The sequence below is a fragment of the Leiobunum rupestre genome, chromosome 2 (genome assembly GCF_980474605.1).
Source record: "Leiobunum rupestre chromosome 2, qqLeiRupe1.1.hap1, whole genome shotgun sequence".
In the NCBI taxonomy this organism is placed as follows: Eukaryota; Metazoa; Arthropoda; class Arachnida; order Opiliones; family Sclerosomatidae; genus Leiobunum; species Leiobunum rupestre.
Window position 1 is genome coordinate 43,697,132 of NC_143385.1, and position 20,714 is coordinate 43,717,845.

General features: G+C 35.1%; 1 protein-coding gene across 1 annotated transcript in view; it reads right to left on the reverse strand.

The window, feature by feature from the left end:
• LOC149957575 (cytochrome P450 3A24-like) overlaps positions 1–20,714 on the reverse strand; it is a 491,496-nt gene that overhangs the window by 455,047 nt on the left and 15,735 nt on the right. Inside the window, exon 6 of the mRNA XM_090164838.1 lies at positions 17,105–17,196. Within this exon, the coding sequence (XP_090020964.1) occupies positions 17,105–17,196 (92 nt within the window). The remainder of the gene's footprint in view (positions 1–17,104; positions 17,197–20,714) is intronic.

A 20,714-nucleotide genomic window follows, 5' to 3' on the forward strand; every position in this document is an offset into this window, starting at 1 on the left:
ACTTTCCCATTCGACCGAACTTTTTTAATACTTTCCCATTCGACCGAACTTTTTTTTAATAATTTCCCATTCGACCGAACTTTTTTTTAATACTTTCCCATTCGACCGAACTTTTCTTTAATACTTTCCCATTCGACCGAACTTTTCTTTAATACTTTCCCATTCGACCGAACTTTTGTTTAATACTTTCCCATTCGACCGAACTTTTTTTAATACTTTCCCATTCGACCGAACTTTTTTAATACTTTCCCATTCGACCGAACTTTTTTTTAAATCTTTCCCATTCGACCGAACTTTTTTTTAATACTTTCCCATTCGACCGAACTTTTTTTAATACTTTCCCATTCAACCGAACTTTTTTTAATACTTTCCCATTCAACCGAACTTTTCTTTAATACTTTCCCATTCGACCGAACTTTTCTTTAATACTTTCCCATTCGACCGAACTTTTCTTTAATACTTTCCCATTCGACCGAACTTTTTTCAATACTTTCCCATTCGACCGAACTTTTTTAATACTTTCCAATTCGACCGAACTTTTTTTAATACTTTCCCATTCGACCGAACTTTTCTTTAATACTTTCCCATTCGACCGAACTTTTTTTCAATACTTTCCCATTCGACCGAACTTTTATTTAATACTTTCCCATTCGACCGAACTTTTTTTTAATAATTTCCCATTCGACCGAACTTTTCTTTAATACTTTCCCATTCGACCGAACTTTTTTTAATACTTTCCCATTCGACCGAACTTTTCTTTAATACTTTCCCATTTGACCGAACTTTTCTTTAATACTTTCCCATTCGACCGAACTTTTTTAATACTTTCCCATTCGACCGAACTTTTTTTTAAATCTTTCCCATTCGACCGAACTTTTTTTTAATACTTTCCCATTCGACCGAACTTTTTTTAATACTTTCCCATTCAACCGAACTTTTTTTAATACTTTCCCATTCAACCGAACTTTTCTTTAATACTTTCCCATTCGACCGAACTTTTTTAATACTTTCCCATTCGACCAAACTTTTCTTTAATACTTTCCCATTCGACCGAACTTTTCTTCAATACTTTCCCATTCGACCGAACTTTTTTTTAATACTTTCCCATTCGACCGAACTTTTCTTTAATACTTTCCCATTCGACCGAACTTTTTTTAATACTTTCCCATTCGACCGAATTTTTTTTAACTTTCCCATTCGACCGAACCTTTTTAATACTTTCCCATTCGACCGAACTTTTCTTTAATACTTTCCCATTCGACCGAACTTTTTTCAATACTTTCCCACTCGACCGAACTTTTTTAATACTTTCCAATTCGACCGAACTTTTTTTAATACTTTCCCATTCGACCGAACTTTTCTTTAATACTTTCCCATTCGACCGAACTTTTTTTCAATACTTTCCCATTCGACCGAACTTTTCTTTAATACTTTCCCATTCGACCGAGTTTTCTTTAATACTTTCCCATTCGACCGAACTTTTTTTAAAACTTTCCCATTCGACCGAACTTTTCTTTAATACTTTCCCATTTGACCGAACTTTTCTTTAATACTTTCCCATTCGACCGAACTTTTTTAATACTTTCCCATTCGACCGAACTTTTTTTTAAATCTTTCCCATTCGACAGAACTTTTTTTTAATACTTTCCCATTCGACCGAACTTTTTTTAATACTTTCCCATTCAACCGAACTTTTCTTTAATACTTTCCCATTCGACCGAACTTTTCTTTAATACTTTCCCATTCGACCGAACTTTTCTTTAATACTTTCCCATTCGACCGAACTTTTTTCAATACTTTCCCATTCGACCGAACTTTTTTAATACTTTCCCATTCGACCGAACTTTTTTTTAATAATTTCCCATTCGACCGAACTTTTCTTTAATACTTTCCCATTCGACCGAACTTTTTTTAAAACTTTCCCATTCGACCGAACTTTTCTTTAATACTTTCCCATTTGACCGAACTTTTCTTTAATACTTTCCCATTCGACCGAACTTTTTTAATACTTTCCCATTCGACCGAACTTTTTTTTAAATCTTTCCCATTCGACCGAACTTTTTTTTAATACTTTCCCATTCGACCGAACTTTTCTTTAATACTTTCCCATTCGACCGAACTTTTCTTTAATACTTTCCCATTCGACCGAACTTTTCTTTAATACTTTCCCATTCGACCGAACTTTTCTTTAATACTTTCCCATTTGACCGAACTTTTCTTTAATACTTTCCCATTCGACCGAACTTTTTTAATACTTTCCCATTCGACCGAACTTTTCTTTAATACTTTCCCATTCGACCGAACTTTTTTTAATACTTTCCCATTCGACCGAATTTTTTTTATTTTTCCCATTCGACCGAACCTTTTTAATACTTTCCCATTCGACCGAACTTTTCTTTAATACTTTCCCATTCGACCGAACTTTTCTTTAATACTTTCCCATTCGACCGAACTTTTCTTTAATACTTTCCCATTCGACCTAACTTTTCTTTAATACTTTCCCATTCGACCGAACTTTTTTTTAATACTTTCCCATTCGACCGAACTTTTCTTTAATACTTTCCCATTCGACCGAACTTTTTTTAATACTTTCCCATTCGACCGAACTTTTTTTAATACTTTCCCATTCGACCGAACTTTTCTTTAATACTTTCCCATTCGACCGAACTTTTTTTAATACTTTCCCATTCGACCGAATTTTTTTTAACTTTCCCATTCGACCGAACCTTTTTAATACTTTCCCATTCGACCGAACTTTTTTTTAATACTTTCCCATTCGACCGAACTTTTCTTTAATACTTTCCCATTCGACCGAACTTTTTTTACTTTCCCATTCGACCGAACTTTTCTTTAATACTTTCCCATTCGACCGAACTTTTTTAATACTTTCCCATTCGACCGAACTTTTTTTTAATACTTTCCCATTCGACCGAACTTTTTTTAATACTTTCCCATTCGACCGAACTTTTTTAATACTTTCCCATTCGACCGAACTTTTTTTAATACTTTCCCATTCGACCGAACTTTTTTAATACTTTCCCATTCGACCGAACTTTTTTTAATAATTTCCCATTCGACCGAACTTTTCTTTAATACTTTCCCATTCGACCGAACTTTTTTTAAAACTTTCCCATTCGACCGAACTTTTCTTTAATACTTTCCCATTTGACCGAACTTTTCTTTAATACTTTCCCATTCGACCGAACTTTTTTAATACTTTCCCATTCGACCGAACTTTTTTTTAAATCTTTCCCATTCGACCGAACTTTTTTTTAATACTTTCCCATTCGACCGAACTTTTCTTTAATACTTTCCCATTCGACAGAACTTTTTTTAATACTTTCCCATTCGACCGAACTTTTTTTAATACTTTCCCATTCAACCGAACTTTTCTTTAATACTTTCCCATTCGACCGAACTTTTCTTTAATACTTTCCCATTCGACCGAACTTTTCTTTAATACTTTCCCATTCGACCGAACTTTTTTCAATACTTTCCCATTCGACCGAACTTTTTTAATACTTTCCAATTCGACCGAACTTTTTTTAATACTTTCCCATTCGACCGAACTTTTCTTTAATACTTTCCCATTCGACCGAACTTTTTTTCAATACTTTCCCATTCGACCGAACTTTTCTTTAATACTTTCCCATTCGACCGAACTTTTCTTTAATACTTTCCCATTCGACCGAACTTTTTTTCAATACTTTCCCATTGGACCGAACTTTTCTTTAATACTTTCCCATTCAACCGAACTTTTTTTTAATAATTTCCCATTCGACCGAACTTTTCTTTAATACTTTCCCATTCGACCGAACTTTTTTTAATACTTTCCCATTCGACCGAACTTTTCTTTAATACTTTCCCATTCGACCGAACTTTTCTTTAATACTTTCCCATTCGACCGAACTTTTTTTTAACTTTCCCATTCGACCGAACCTTTTTAATACTTTCCCATTCGACCGAACTTTTCTTTAATACTTTCCCATTCGACCGAACTTTTCTTTAATACTTTCCCATTCGACCGAACTTTTCTTTAATACTTTCCCATTCGACCGAACTTTTTTTTAATACTTTCCCATTCGACCGAACTTTTCTTTAATACTTTCCCATTCGACCGAACTTTTTTTTAATACTTTCCCATTCGACCGAACTTTTCTTTAATACTTTCCCATTCGACCGAACTTTTTTTTAATACTTTCCCATTCGACCGAACTTTTTTTTTAATACTTTCCCATTCGACCGAACTTTTTTTTAATACTTTCCCATTCGACCGACCTTTTTTAATACTTTCCCATTCGACCGAACTTTTTTTTAATACTTTCCCATTCGACCGAACTTTTCTTTAATACTTTCCCATTCGACAGAACTTTTTTTTAATACTTTCCCATTCGACCGAACTTTTTTTAATACTTTCCCATTCAACCGAACTTTTCTTTAATACTTTCCCATTCGACCGAACTTTTCTTTAATACTTTCCCATTCGACCGAACTTTTCTTTAATACTTTCCCATTCGACCGAACTTTTTTCAATACTTTCCCATTCGACCGAACTTTTTTAATACTTTCCCATTCGACCGAACTTTTTTTTAATAATTTCCCATTCGACCGAACTTTTCTTTAATACTTTCCCATTCGACCGAACTTTTTTTAAAACTTTCCCATTCGACCGAACTTTTCTTTAATACTTTCCCATTTGACCGAACTTTTCTTTAATACTTTCCCATTCGACCGAACTTTTTTAATACTTTCCCATTCGACCGAACTTTTTTTTAAATCTTTCCCATTCGACCGAACTTTTTTTTAATACTTTCCCATTCGACCGAACTTTTCTTTAATACTTTCCCATTCGACAGAACTTTTTTTTAATACTTTCCCATTCGACCGAACTTTTTTTAATACTTTCCCATTCAACCGAACTTTTCTTTAATACTTTCCCATTCGACCGAACTTTTCTTTAATACTTTCCCATTCGACCGAACTTTTCTTTAATACTTTCCCATTCGACCGAACTTTTTTCAATACTTTCCCATTCGACCGAACTTTTTTAATACTTTCCAATTCGACCGAACTTTTTTTAATACTTTCCCATTCGACCGAACTTTTCTTTAATACTTTCCCATTCGACCGAACTTTTTTTCAATACTTTCCCATTCGACCGAACTTTTCTTTAATACTTTCCCATTCGACCGAACTTTTCTTTAATACTTTCCCATTCGACCGAACTTTTTTAATACTTTCCCATTCGACCGAACTTTTCTTTAATACTTTCCCATTCGACCGAACTTTTTTTTAATAATTTCCCATTCGACCGAACTTTTCTTTAATACTTTCCCATTCGACCGAACTTTTTTTAATACTTTCCCATTCGACCGAACTTTTTTTAATACTTTCCCATTCGACCGAACTTTTCTTTAATACTTTCCCATTCGACCGAACTTTTTTTAATACTTTCCCATTCGACCGAATTTTTTTTAACTTTCCCATTCGACCGAACCTTTTTAATACTTTCCCATTCGACCGAACTTTTCTTTAATACTTTCCCATTCGACCGAACTTTTCTTTAATACTTTCCCATTCGACCGAACTTTTCTTTAATACTTTCCCATTCGACCGAACTTTTTTTTAATACTTTCCCATTCGACCGAACTTTTCTTTAATACTTTCCCATTCGACCGAACTTTTTTTTACTTTCCCATTCGACCGAACTTTTCTTTAATACTTTCCCATTCGACCGAACTTTTTTTTAATACTTTCCCATTCGACCGAACTTTTTTTTAATACTTTCCCATTCGACCGAACTTTTTTTAATACTTTCCCATTCGACCGAACTTTTTTAATACTTTCCCATTCGACCGAACTTTTTTTAATACTTTCCCATTCGACCGAACTTTTTTAATACTTTCCCATTCGACCGAACTTTTTTTAATAATTTCCCATTCGACCGAACTTTTCTTTAATACTTTCCCATTCGACCGAACTTTTTTTAAAACTTTCCCATTCGACCGAACTTTTCTTTAATACTTTCCCATTTGACCGAACTTTTCTTTAATACTTTCCCATTCGACCGAACTTTTTTAATACTTTCCCATTCGACCGAACTTTTTTTTAAATCTTTCCCATTCGACCGAACTTTTTTTTAATACTTTCCCATTCGACCGAACTTTTCTTTAATACTTTCCCATTCGACAGAACTTTTTTTAATACTTTCCCATTCGACCGAACTTTTTTTAATACTTTCCCATTCAACCGAACTTTTCTTTAATACTTTCCCATTCGACCGAACTTTTCTTTAATACTTTCCCATTCGACCGAACTTTTCTTTAATACTTTCCCATTCGACCGAACTTTTTTCAATACTTTCCCATTCGACCGAACTTTTTTAATACTTTCCAATTCGACCGAACTTTTTTTAATACTTTCCCATTCGACCGAACTTTTCTTTAATACTTTCCCATTCGACCGAACTTTTTTTCAATACTTTCCCATTCGACCGAACTTTTCTTTAATACTTTCCCATTCGACCGAACTTTTCTTTAATACTTTCCCATTCGACCGAACTTTTTTTCAATACTTTCCCATTCGACCGAACTTTTCTTTAATACTTTCCCATTCGACCGAACTTTTCTTTAATACTTTCCCATTCGACCGAACTTTTTTTAATACTTTCCCATTCGACCGAACTTTTTTAATACTTTCCCATTCGACCGAACGTTTTTTAATACTTTCCCATTCGACCGAACTTTTTTAATACTTTCCCATTCGACCGAACTTTTTTTAATAATTTCCCATTCGACCGAACTTTTCTTTAATACTTTCCCATTCGACCGAACTTTTTTTAAAACTTTCCCATTCGACCGAACTTTTCTTTAATACTTTCCCATTTGACCGAACTTTTCTTTAATACTTTCCCATTCGACCGAACTTTTTTAATACTTTCCCATTCGACCGAACTTTTTTTTAAATCTTTCCCATTCGACCGAACTTTTTTTTAATACTTTCCCATTCGACCGAACTTTTCTTTAATACTTTCCCATTCGACAGAACTTTTTTTAATACTTTCCCATTCGACCGAACTTTTTTTAATACTTTCCCATTCAACCGAACTTTTCTTTAATACTTTCCCATTCGACCGAACTTTTCTTTAATACTTTCCCATTCGACCGAACTTTTCTTTAATACTTTCCCATTCGACCGAACTTTTTTCAATACTTTCCCATTCGACCGAACTTTTTTAATACTTTCCAATTCGACCGAACTTTTTTTAATACTTTCCCATTCGACCGAACTTTTCTTTAATACTTTCCCATTCGACCGAACTTTTTTTCAATACTTTCCCATTCGACCGAACTTTTCTTTAATACTTTCCCATTCGACCGAACTTTTCTTTAATACTTTCCCATTCGACCGAACTTTTTTTCAATACTTTCCCATTCGACCGAACTTTTCTTTAATACTTTCCCATTCGACCGAACTTTTTTTCAATACTTTCCCATTGGACCGAACTTTTCTTTAATACTTTCCCATTCGACCGAACTTTTTTTTAATAATTTCCCATTCGACCGAACTTTTCTTTAATACTTTCCCATTCGACCGAACTTTTTTTAATACTTTCCCATTCGACCGAACTTTTCTTTAATACTTTCCCATTCGACCGAACTTTTTTTAATACTTTCCCATTCGACCGAACTTTTCTTTAATACTTTCCCATTCGACCGAACTTTTCTTTAATACTTTCCCATTCGACCGAACTTTTTTTAATACTTTCCCATTCGACCGAACTTTTCTTTAATACTTTCCCATTCGACCGAACTTTTTTTAATACTTTCCCATTCGACCGAACTTTTCTTTAATACTTTCCCATTCGACCGAACTTTTCTTTAATACTTTCCCATTCGACCGAACTTTTTTTTAATACTTTACCATTCGACCGAATTTTTTTTAACTTTCCCATTCGACCGAACCTTTTTAATACTTTCCCATTCGACCGAACTTTTCTTTAATACTTTCCCATTCGACCGAACTTTTCTTTAATACTTTCCCATTCGACCGAACTTTTCTTTAATACTTTCCCATTCGACCGAACTTTTTTTTAATACTTTCCCATTCGACCGAACTTTTCTTTAATACTTTCCCATTCGACCGAACTTTTTTTTAATACTTTCCCATTCGACCGAACTTTTCTTTAATACTTTCCCATTCGACCGAACTTTTTTTTAATACTTTCCCATTCGACCGAACTTTTTTTTTAATACTTTCCCATTCGACCGAACTTTTTTTTAATACTTTCCCATTCGACCGAACTTTTTTAATACTTTCCCATTCGACCGAACTTTTTTTAATACTTTCCCATTCGACCGAACTTTTTTAATACTTTCCCATTCGACCGAAATTTTTTTTAATACTTTCCCATTCGACCGAACTTTTTTTAACTTTCCCATTCGACCGAACTTTTTTTAATACTTTCCCATTCAACCGAACTTTTCTTTAATACTTTCCCATTCGACCGAACTTTTCTTTAATACTTTCCCATTCGACCGAATTTTTTTTCAATACTTTCCCATTCGACCGAATTTTTTTTCAATACTTTCCCATTCGACCGAATTTTTTTTCAATACTTTCCCATTCGACCGAACTTTTCTTAATACTTTCCCATTCGACCGAACTTTTCTTTAATACTTTCCCATTCGACCGAACTTTTTTTAATACTTTCCCATTCGACCGAACTTTTCTTTAATACTTTCCCATTCGACCGAACTTTTCTTTAATAATTTCCCATTCGACCGAACTTTTTTTAATTTCCCATTCGACCGAACTTTTCTTTAATACTTTCCCATTCGACCGAACTTTTCTTTAATACTTTCCCATTCGACCGAACTTTTCTTTAATACTTTCCCATTCGACCGAACTTTTCTTTAATACTTTCCCATTTGACCGAACTTTTCTTTAATACTTTCCCATTCGACCGAACTTTTTTAATACTTTCCCATTCGACCGAACTTTTCTTTAATACTTTCCCATTCGACCGAACTTTTTTTAATATTTTCCCATTCGACCGAACTTTTTTAATACTTTCCCATTCGACCGAACCCTTTTAATACTTTCCCATTCGACCGAACTTTTCTTTAATACTTTCCCATTCGACCGAACTTTTCTTTAATACTTTCCCATTCGACCGAATTTTTTTAATACTTTCCCATTCGACCGAACTTTTCTTTAATACTTTCCCATTCGACCGAACTTTTCTTTAATACTTTCCCATTCGACCGAACTTTTCTTTAATACTTTCCCATTCGACCGAACTTTTTTTAATACTTTCCCATTCGACCGAACTTTTCTTTAATACTTTCCCATTCGACCGAACTTTTTTTAATACTTTCCCATTCGACCGAACTTTTCTTTAATACTTTCCCATTCGACCGAACTTTTTTTTAATACTTTCCCATTCGACCGAACTTTTTTTTTAATACTTTCCCATTCGACCGAACTTTTTTTTAATACTTTCCCATTCGACCGAACTTTTTTAATACTTTCCCATTCGACCGAACTTTTTTTAATACTTTCCCATTCGACCGAACTTTTTTAATACTTTCCCATTCGACCGAATTTTTTTTTAATACTTTCCCATTCGACCGAACTTTTTTTTAATACTTTCCCATTCGACCGAACTTTTTTTTAATACTTTCCCATTCGACCGAATTTTTTTTAACTTTCCCATTCGACCGAACCTTTTTAATACTTTCCCATTCGACCGAACTTTTCTTTAATACTTTCCCATTCGACCGAACTTTTCTTTAATACTTTCCCATTCGACCGAACTTTTCTTTAATACTTTCCCATTCGACCGAACTTTTTTTTAATACTTTCCCATTCGACCGAACTTTTTTTTAATACTTTCCCATTCGACCGAACTTTTCTTTAATACTTTCCCATTCGACCGAACTTTTTTTAATACTTTCCCATTCGACCGAACTTTTTTTTATACTTTCCCATTCGACCGAACTTTTCTTTAATACTTTCCCATTCGACCGAACTTTTTTTTAATACTTTCCCATTCGACCGAACTTTTTTAGATACTTTCCCATTCGACCGAACTTTTCTTTAATACTTTCCCATTCGACCGAACTTTTCTTTAATACTTTCCCATTCGACCGAACTTTTCTTTAATACTTTCCCATTCGACCGAACTTTTTTTAATACTTTCCCATTCGACCGAACTTTTCTTTAATACTTTCCCATTCGACCGAACTTTTTTTAATACTTTCCCATTCGACCGAACTTTTTTTTATACTTTCCCATTCGACCGAACTTTTCTTTAATACTTTCCCATTCGACCGAACTTTTTTTTAATACTTTCCCATTCGACCGAACTTTTCTTTAATACTTTCCCATTCGACCGAACTTTTTTTAATACTTTCCCATTCGACCGAACTTTTCTTTAATACTTTCCCATTCGACCGAACTTTTTTAAATACTTTCCCATTCGACCGAACTTTTCTTTAATACTTTCCCATTCGACCGAACTTTTCTTTAATACTTTCCCATTCGACCGAACTTTTTTTAATACTTTCCCATTCGACCGAACTTTTTTTTATACTTTCCCATTCGACCGAACTTTTCTTTAATACTTTCCCATTCGACCGAACTTTTTTTAATACTTTCCCATTCGACCGAACTTTTCTTTAATACTTTCCCATTCGACCGAACTTTTTTAAATACTTTCCCATTCGACCGAACTTTTCTTTAATACTTTCCCATTCGACCGAACTTTTCTTTAATACTTTCCCATTCGACCGAACTTTTTTTAATACTTTCCCATTCGACCGAACTTTTTTTTATACTTTCCCATTCGACCGAACTTTTCTTTAATACTTTCCCATTCGACCGAACTTTTTTTAATACTTTCCCATTCGACCGAACTTTTCTTTAATACTTTCCCATTCGACCGAACTTTTTTAAATACTTTCCCATTCGACCGAACTTTTCTTTAATACTTTCCCATTCGACCGAACTTTTCTTTAATACTTTCCCATTCGACCGAACTTTTTTTAATACTTTCCCATTCGACCGAACTTTTTTTTATACTTTCCCATTCGACCGAACTTTTCTTTAATACTTTCCCATTCGACCGAACTTTTTTTAATACTTTCCCATTCGACCGAACTTTTCTTTAATACTTTCCCATTCGACCGAACTTTTCTTTAATACTTTCCCATTCGACCGAACTTTTCTTTAATACTTTCCCATTCGACCGAACTTTTTTTTAATACTTTCCCATTCGACCGAACTTTTCTTTAATACTTTCCCATTCGACCGAACTTTTCTTTAATACTTTCCCATTCGACCGAACTTTTTTTTAATACTTTCCCATTCGACCGAACTTTTCTTTAATACTTTCCCATTCGACCGAACTTTTCTTTAATACTTTCCCATTCGACCGAACTTTTCTTTAATACTTTCCCATTCGACCGAACTTTTTTTTAATACTTTCCCATTCGACCGAACTTTTTTTAATACTTTCCCATTCGACCGAACTTTTCTTTAATACTTTCCCATTCGACCGAACTTTTCTTTAATACTTTCCCATTCGACCGAACTTTTTTTTAATACTTTCCCATTCGACCGAACTTTTTTTAATACTTTCCATTCGACCGAACTTTTCTTTAACACTTTCCCATTCGACCGAACTTTTCTTTAATACTTTCCCATTCGACCGAACTTTTTTTAATACTTTCCCATTCGACCGAACTTTTTTTTAATACTTTCCCATTCGACCGAACTTTTCTTTAATACTTTCCCATTCGACCGAACTTTTTTCAATACTTTCCCATTCGACCGAACTTTTTTTAATACTTTCCCATTCGACCGAACTTTTCTTTAATACTTTCCCATTCGACCGAACTTTTTTTCAATACTTTCCCATTCGACCGAACTTTTCTTTAATACTTTCCCATTCGACCGAACTTTTCTTTAATACTTTCCCATTCGACCGAACTTTTTTTCAATACTTTCCCATTCGACCGAACTTTTCTTTAATACTTTCCCATTCGACCGAACTTTTTTTCAATACTTTCCCATTGGACCGAACTTTTCTTTAATACTTTCCCATTCGACCGAACTTTTTTTTAATAATTTCCCATTCGACCGAACTTTTCTTTAATACTTTCCCATTCGACCGAACTTTTTTTAATACTTTCCCATTCGACCGAACTTTTCTTTAATACTTTCCCATTCGACCGAACTTTTTTTAATACTTTCCCATTCGACCGAACTTTTCTTTAATACTTTCCCATTCGACCGAACTTTTCTTTAATACTTTCCCATTCGACCGAACTTTTTTTAATACTTTCCCATTCGACCGAACTTTTCTTTAATACTTTCCCATTCGACCGAACTTTTTTTAATACTTTCCCATTCGACCGAACTTTTCTTTAATACTTTCCCATTCGACCGAACTTTTCTTTAATACTTTCCCATTCGACCGAACTTTTTTTTAATACTTTACCATTCGACCGAATTTTTTTTAACTTTCCCATTCGACCGAACCTTTTTAATACTTTCCCATTCGACCGAACTTTTCTTTAATACTTTCCCATTCGACCGAACTTTTCTTTAATACTTTCCCATTCGACCGAACTTTTCTTTAATACTTTCCCATTCGACCGAACTTTTTTTTAATACTTTCCCATTCGACCGAACTTTTCTTTAATACTTTCCCATTCGACCGAACTTTTTTTTAATACTTTCCCATTCGACCGAACTTTTCTTTAATACTTTCCCATTCGACCGAACTTTTTTTTAATACTTTCCCATTCGACCGAACTTTTTTTTTAATACTTTCCCATTCGACCGAACTTTTTTTTAATACTTTCCCATTCGACCGAACTTTTTTAATACTTTCCCATTCGACCGAACTTTTTTTAATACTTTCCCATTCGACCGAACTTTTTTAATACTTTCCCATTCGACCGAAATTTTTTTTAATACTTTCCCATTCGACCGAACTTTTTTTAACTTTCCCATTCGACCGAACTTTTTTTAATACTTTCCCATTCAACCGAACTTTTCTTTAATACTTTCCCATTCGACCGAACTTTTCTTTAATACTTTCCCATTCGACCGAACTTTTCTTTAATACTTTCCCATTCGACCGAATTTTTTTTCAATACTTTCCCATTCGACCGAATTTTTTTTCAATACTTTCCCATTCGACCGAACTTTTCTTAATACTTTCCCATTCGACCGAACTTTTCTTTAATACTTTCCCATTCGACCGAACTTTTTTTAATACTTTCCCATTCGACCGAACTTTTCTTTAATACTTTCCCATTCGACCGAACTTTTCTTTAATAATTTCCCATTCGACCGAACTTTTTTTAATTTCCCATTCGACCGAACTTTTCTTTAATACTTTCCCATTCGACCGAACTTTTCTTTAATACTTTCCCATTCGACCGAACTTTTCTTTAATACTTTCCCATTCGACCGAACTTTTCTTTAATACTTTCCCATTTGACCGAACTTTTCTTTAATACTTTCCCATTCGACCGAACTTTTTTAATACTTTCCCATTCGACCGAACTTTTCTTTAATACTTTCCCATTCGACCGAACTTTTTTTAATATTTTCCCATTCGACCGAACTTTTTTAATACTTTCCCATTCGACCGAACCCTTTTAATACTTTCCCATTCGACCGAACTTTTCTTTAATACTTTCCCATTCGACCGAACTTTTCTTTAATACTTTCCCATTCGACCGAATTTTTTTAATACTTTCCCATTCGACCGAACTTTTCTTTAATACTTTCCCATTCGACCGAACTTTTCTTTAATACTTTCCCATTCGACCGAACTTTTCTTTAATACTTTCCCATTCGACCGAACTTTTTTTTAATACTTTCCCATTCGACCGAACTTTTCTTTAATACTTTCCCATTCGACCGAACTTTTTTTAATACTTTCCCATTCGACCGAACTTTTCTTTAATACTTTCCCATTCGACCGAACTTTTTTTTAATACTTTCCCATTCGACCGAACTTTTTTTTTAATACTTTCCCATTCGACCGAACTTTTTTTTAATACTTTCCCATTCGACCGAACTTTTTTAATACTTTCCCATTCGACCGAACTTTTTTTAATACTTTCCCATTCGACCGAACTTTTTTAATACTTTCCCATTCGACCGAATTTTTTTTTAATACTTTCCCATTCGACCGAACTTTTTTTTAATACTTTCCCATTCGACCGAACTTTTTTTTAATACTTTCCCATTCGACCGAATTTTTTTTAACTTTCCCATTCGACCGAACCTTTTTAATACTTTCCCATTCGACCGAACTTTTCTTTAATACTTTCCCATTCGACCGAACTTTTCTTTAATACTTTCCCATTCGACCGAACTTTTCTTTAATACTTTCCCATTCAACCGAACTTTTTTTTAATACTTTCCCATTCGACCGAACTTTTTTTTAATACTTTCCCATTCGACCGAACTTTTCTTTAATACTTTCCCATTCGACCGAACTTTTTTTAATACTTTCCCATTCGACCGAACTTTTTTTTATACTTTCCCATTCGACCGAACTTTTCTTTAATACTTTCCCATTCGACCGAACTTTTTTTTAATACTTTCCCATTCGACCGAACTTTTTTAAATACTTTCCCATTCGACCGAACTTTTCTTTAATACTTTCCCATTCGACCGAACTTTTCTTTAATACTTTCCCATTCGACCGAACTTTTCTTTAATACTTTCCCATTCGACCGAACTTTTTTTAATACTTTCCCATTCGACCGAACTTTTCTTTAATACTTTCCCATTCGACCGAACTTTTTTTAATACTTTCCCATTCGACCGAACTTTTTTTTATACTTTCCCATTCGACCGAACTTTTCTTTAATACTTTCCCATTCGACCGAACTTTTTTTTAATACTTTCCCATTCGACCGAACTTTTCTTTAATACTTTCCCATTCGACCGAACTTTTTTTAATACTTTCCCATTCGACCGAACTTTTCTTTAATACTTTCCCATTCGACCGAACTTTTTTAAATACTTTCCCATTCGACCGAACTTTTCTTTAATACTTTCCCATTCGACCGAACTTTTCTTTAATACTTTCCCATTCGACCGAACTTTTTTTAATACTTTCCCATTCGACCGAACTTTTTTTTATACTTTCCCATTCGACCGAACTTTTCTTTAATACTTTCCCATTCGACCGAACTTTTTTTAATACTTTCCCATTCGACCGAACTTTTCTTTAATACTTTCCCATTCGACCGAACTTTTTTAAATACTTTCCCATTCGACCGAACTTTTCTTTAATACTTTCCCATTCGACCGAACTTTTCTTTAATACTTTCCCATTCGACCGAACTTTTTTTAATACTTTCCCATTCGACCGAACTTTTTTTTATACTTTCCCATTCGACCGAACTTTTCTTTAATACTTTCCCATTCGACCGAACTTTTTTTAATACTTTCCCATTCGACCGAACTTTTCTTTAATACTTTCCCATTCGACCGAACTTTTTTAAATACTTTCCCATTCGACCGAACTTTTCTTTAATACTTTCCCATTCGACCGAACTTTTCTTTAATACTTTCCCATTCGACCGAACTTTTTTTAATACTTTCCCATTCGACCGAACTTTTTTTTATACTTTCCCATTCGACCGAACTTTTCTTTAATACTTTCCCATTCGACCGAACTTTTTTTAATACTTTCCCATTCGACCGAACTTTTCTTTAATACTTTCCCATTCGACCGAACTTTTCTTTAATACTTTCCCATTCGACCGAACTTTTCTTTAATACTTTCCCATTCGACCGAACTTTTTTTTAATACTTTCCCATTCGACCGAACTTTTCTTTAATACTTTCCCATTCGACCGAACTTTTCTTTAATACTTTCCCATTCGACCGAACTTTTTTTTAATACTTTCCCATTCGACCGAACTTTTCTTTAATACTTTCCCATTCGACCGAACTTTTCTTTAATACTTTCCCATTCGACCGAACTTTTCTTTAATACTTTCCCATTCGACCGAACTTTTTTTTAATACTTTCCCATTCGACCGAACTTTTTTTAATACTTTCCCATTCGACCGAACTTTTCTTTAATACTTTCCCATTCGACCGAACTTTTCTTTAATACTTTCCCATTCGACCGAACTTTTTTTTAATACTTTCCCATTCGACCGAACTTTTTTTAATACTTTCCATTCGACCGAACTTTTCTTTAACACTTTCCCATTCGACCGAACTTTTCTTTAATACTTTCCCATTCGACCGAACTTTTTTTAATACTTTCCCATTCGACCGAACTTTTCTTTAATACTTTCCCATTCGACCGAACTTTTTTAAATACTTTCCCATTCGACCGAACTTTTCTTTAATACTTTCCCATTCGACCGAACTTTTCTTTAATACTTTCCCATTCGACCGAACTTTTTTAATACTTTCCCATTCGACCGAACTTTTTTTTATACTTTCCCATTCGACCGAACTTTTCTTTAATACTTTCCCATTCGACCGAACTTTTTTTTAATACTTTCCCATTCGACCGAACTTTTCTTTAATACTTTCCCATTCGACCGAACTTTTCTTTAATACTTTCCCATTCGACCGAACTTTTCTTTAATACTTTCCCATTCGACCGAACTTTTTTTTAATACTTTCCCATTCGACCGAACTTTTCTTTAATACTTTCCCATTCGACCGAACTTTTCTTTAATACTTTCCCATTCAACCGAACTTTTTTTTAATACTTTCCCATTCGACCGAACTTTTTTTAATACTTTCCCATTCGACCGAACTTTTCTTTAATACTTTCCCATTCGACCGAACTTTTTTTTAATACTTTCCCATTCAACCGAATATAGCCAAAATGCGCGGTTTTCTTCATTCAATAAGTATATTAATTTTATACTTTTTTTTACAATCTAGTTTTTGTGTAATAAAGAGTTAAATTTAATATTTAAAAAAATTTGCAGGTATTATTGAATGAAACGTAACCTAACCCAACCCGTCTCGTCCAGACCCGACCTAACCTAATCTAAACAAGATCATCTTAAACAAGTTTTGCCAGTTCTCTTACTTTTTCGCGTCGATACATCCGTTGTCCGTGCGGGAAATCTCGACCAAGTTATCGACCAATTCCTTACAGCATTCATCAATTAGTGGATACATCTACAACGAAACGAACATTTGATTCTAAATTCTACTAGAGAAGAATCATAATATACCAATAATATATGTTTATAACCTGCATTGCAACAGAGCAGAGGCTCTTTTAACAGCGATACAGGGGAATTTAAGCCGCATGGGAGGGTTGTTGCTAGTCCTGCCACAGATAACCACTAGCGTCCCTACACTAACTATGACTTTAAAAACCTCTGCACGTTTTTATGGAAAGAGGAAACCGAAGGACTCGGAGAAAAACACCTTAAACTCAACGCAGAAGGCTCCTATTTCTGCAAGGCGAAAATGCTAACCACTCCGCCACCCTGCCATCCATTGTGGTTAAGGGTATTATAAAGTTCCATGATCACAGTGAATCACCCTATTTTATTTTTCTACCCCCCGGGGTCCGATTGAACAACTCTCCTTAAGATTCGTAAGGATCAAAAATAAATTATCCTTCAAAATTGAAATTATCCTAATCATCGAATTTTCATGTTCTAGTCCCATTCTTAAGAACAACTGTCCTTAGTAAGCAGCAAAAATAGTTCTTAAGATAAAGTGAGGGTAAAACCTCTCCTTAGAGGCGTAAGGACCAAGAATTATCTTTATTTGACTCATATTTTAAGATGACGGTAACAATAAATAATATTCAGCTAGGGTAATACCCAAGCCACCACCTTAGAACTTGCAAACTCAACGCAGAAGAAGGAGTTGTTCCGAGTTTTCACCCAGTGCGGCAAGCTTGGAACGAACCCGGCTCCTCTTGCTGCGAGGCGAAAGTGCTAACCAATCCGCCACCCCACAGTGTTGACAAATACTGAAATGTTATATTAAGCTGTTTTAGCGAATGTCCAAAAAGCACCTAATAGCGATTTTCGGTGAAAAAGAGTGATAAAAAATTAAAATCATAATTAATTAATTAAGTACTACTCTTTTTAAAGGTATTTGTTCCGATGAATAAGGGTATAATGCATTTAATTGTAATTAACTTTATTGTAATATATCTTCTAATATTATCGAACTTTATAAAATTCCCTCTGCACAATATTTATTTTCATAATTTAATTTAAGTCTTAAATAACGAGGCTTGTTTTCAAAATGAAAATCTAGCTAAAGTCCGGCATTTATCATTTCAATGTGTCATTGTTTTGTGGTTAAGCCTCGGCCCGTGTGATCAAGCTACGTAAAAACGGCGGTCTTTTGCATTTCGGGAATAAGTTCGGGAAACGCCATTGGCTAAGAATAGGCCACGTCGCCAAGTTTTTTCTTTTCTCCTTATGCATCATATACAGGGTGTTTCAAACGGTTATTCAAAAAAATTACGGAGTTGTAGGGGGTGAGTTGAGAAGTATGCCTGTTTTTCTCCATTTTCCTAAGATGAGTTAAAAGAGTGCCGGAGAGCTTCAAAGTGTGGCCTACTAGCCCCTGGAAGTAGGCTGCAACAAGCAGTGCCGTAACTAGGCAGGTGCGACAGGTGCGGCCGCACAGGGCCCAGAAGCTAAGGGGGGCCCATAAACGAGGTTAAAAATCAATATGTAAAATTATTTTTTCGAAGCTGTGGTGGCGCCGAGATTATTTGGAAATAAAATCTTCAGATGGTAAGTCACCGTCTACATTTCAATTACTTTGTCCATTAGAACAATTTGGTATCTTCCCATTGCGCCGTATCCCATTCGACCGAATTCCCATTAGACCGAATTCCGCCAATGTTTTTGATGAAATTATCCCAAAGGCGGGTTTTGTATTTTTCTAATCGACCGACGCAATATTCACAATTGAGCGACCGCAAAAAAAAAAATGGTTTTACTTTCTACTCCTTTTGATTTTTTATGGAAGCGTTTTAGGTTAGGTTAGGTTAGGTTAGGTAACACTGCATGCTGTTCTGACAGATGCTGAAACGGATAAAACTGAATCCTAAACCCGGAGAAGTGCGGCTTTTTCGGTCGAATGGGATTGGGTTCGGTTGAATGGGATTCTGCGCAGTGGAACAGATTCAAAAATTTCAATTATTTTAAGGAAATTTAAAAGTTTTAAAATGCTAGTTTAAATTTTTGACCGCCTTTTAAATTACAAATTAAGCCGTTACTGAAAATAAACTGGACCACTTAGGGCCCTATAGTAGCAGGAAATGAAGCTTAATGTTTTGAGATAAAATTAATAATCAGCTAGGCTAATACCCAAGGCACCACCTTAGGCCTAAGTTATCGAGCGACTTTTAAAGCCTTTAATAAAGGTGGCCGGGTTGAAATGCGTAGGAGGGTGGTGGCAAGCCCTGCACGCCACGCGTTCGAGCCAACAGCTCCCTACACTAACTATTACCGTTAACCTCAACAAGTTTTTGTAGCAGGAAATGAAGGTTAATGTTTTGAGATAAAATTGAAAGTTCAAACATTGTCAAATATTTGAAAGGGAAAATAACCTAAACGCGTTATTTAGGAAAGACCCCTTACAATTAGCAAGAATTCACGAAGAAGCGGCAAAATATCTAAACCCATACGAGGAAGCGGGCAATGTTGGAAATGTTGGTGTTCCACACCAAATACCGGAGGTTATATTCCCTTTAAAGCGATCAATTACATATCATGAAATTTACGACTCCCAATGTTCAGGTAACACAGCAAATTCAGCTCTGCACTAGACATAATTAAGTACTTGATTACTTCCTTCGATTCAATTAAACTTCTGTTGATCGTCGTATTTTTATTGTTTTGTCAACTACCGGTGCCCGGGTATCCAATTGATTTGTTAGGACAGACCTAGGCAGTAATGTAGCAACGGTAGAACAGGCCCTTTAAGTTAGGGGGCCCTTATTATTTTTTAAGCCCAAAAGCTACTATGCCTAGGACCCGATTTCCGAGAGTAAAATTATCTTTGATATAATAATAATAATCAGCTAGGTTAATACCCAAGGCACCACCTTAGGCCTAAGTCATCAAGTGACTTTTGAAGTCGTAAATTCAGGTGGCCGGGCTTCAATGCGTAGGAGGGTTGTGTGCAAGCCCTGCAAGCCACGTTATCGAGCCAACAGCTCGCTACACTAACTATTACCGTTAACCTCAACAAGTTTTTACGGAAGGTGAAAACCCCTTAAACCAGTGGAGAGAGAACTTGCAAAGTCAACGCAGAAGGACCTGTGCCGAGCTTTCACCCAGTGCCACAAGCTGGGATCGAACCTGGCTCCTCTGGCTGCGAGGCTAAAGTTCTAACCACTCCGCCACCCCACCTAGTGAAAAACTGTGAAATAATTGAAATTTCGCCTATTCATAACTATATCTGTGAAATTCAATTTTTACACGGCTGATGGGTCATCTTAGATTTTTCCTATCCTAAAATTTCAATGCATTTTAAGCAAACTAAATTAATGGAACTGACGGCGGCTATTAAAGTTGAACGCTTTCGTTTGAATTTTAGAGGTTTCCTGAGTTGCAGGTCACTCTGTTGCAGCTATGAGCAACAATCACAGCACCTCACACAAGGAGAACGCAACCCGTCAAAAGTCGATCTTTTTAGACGGTTTAGTGCCT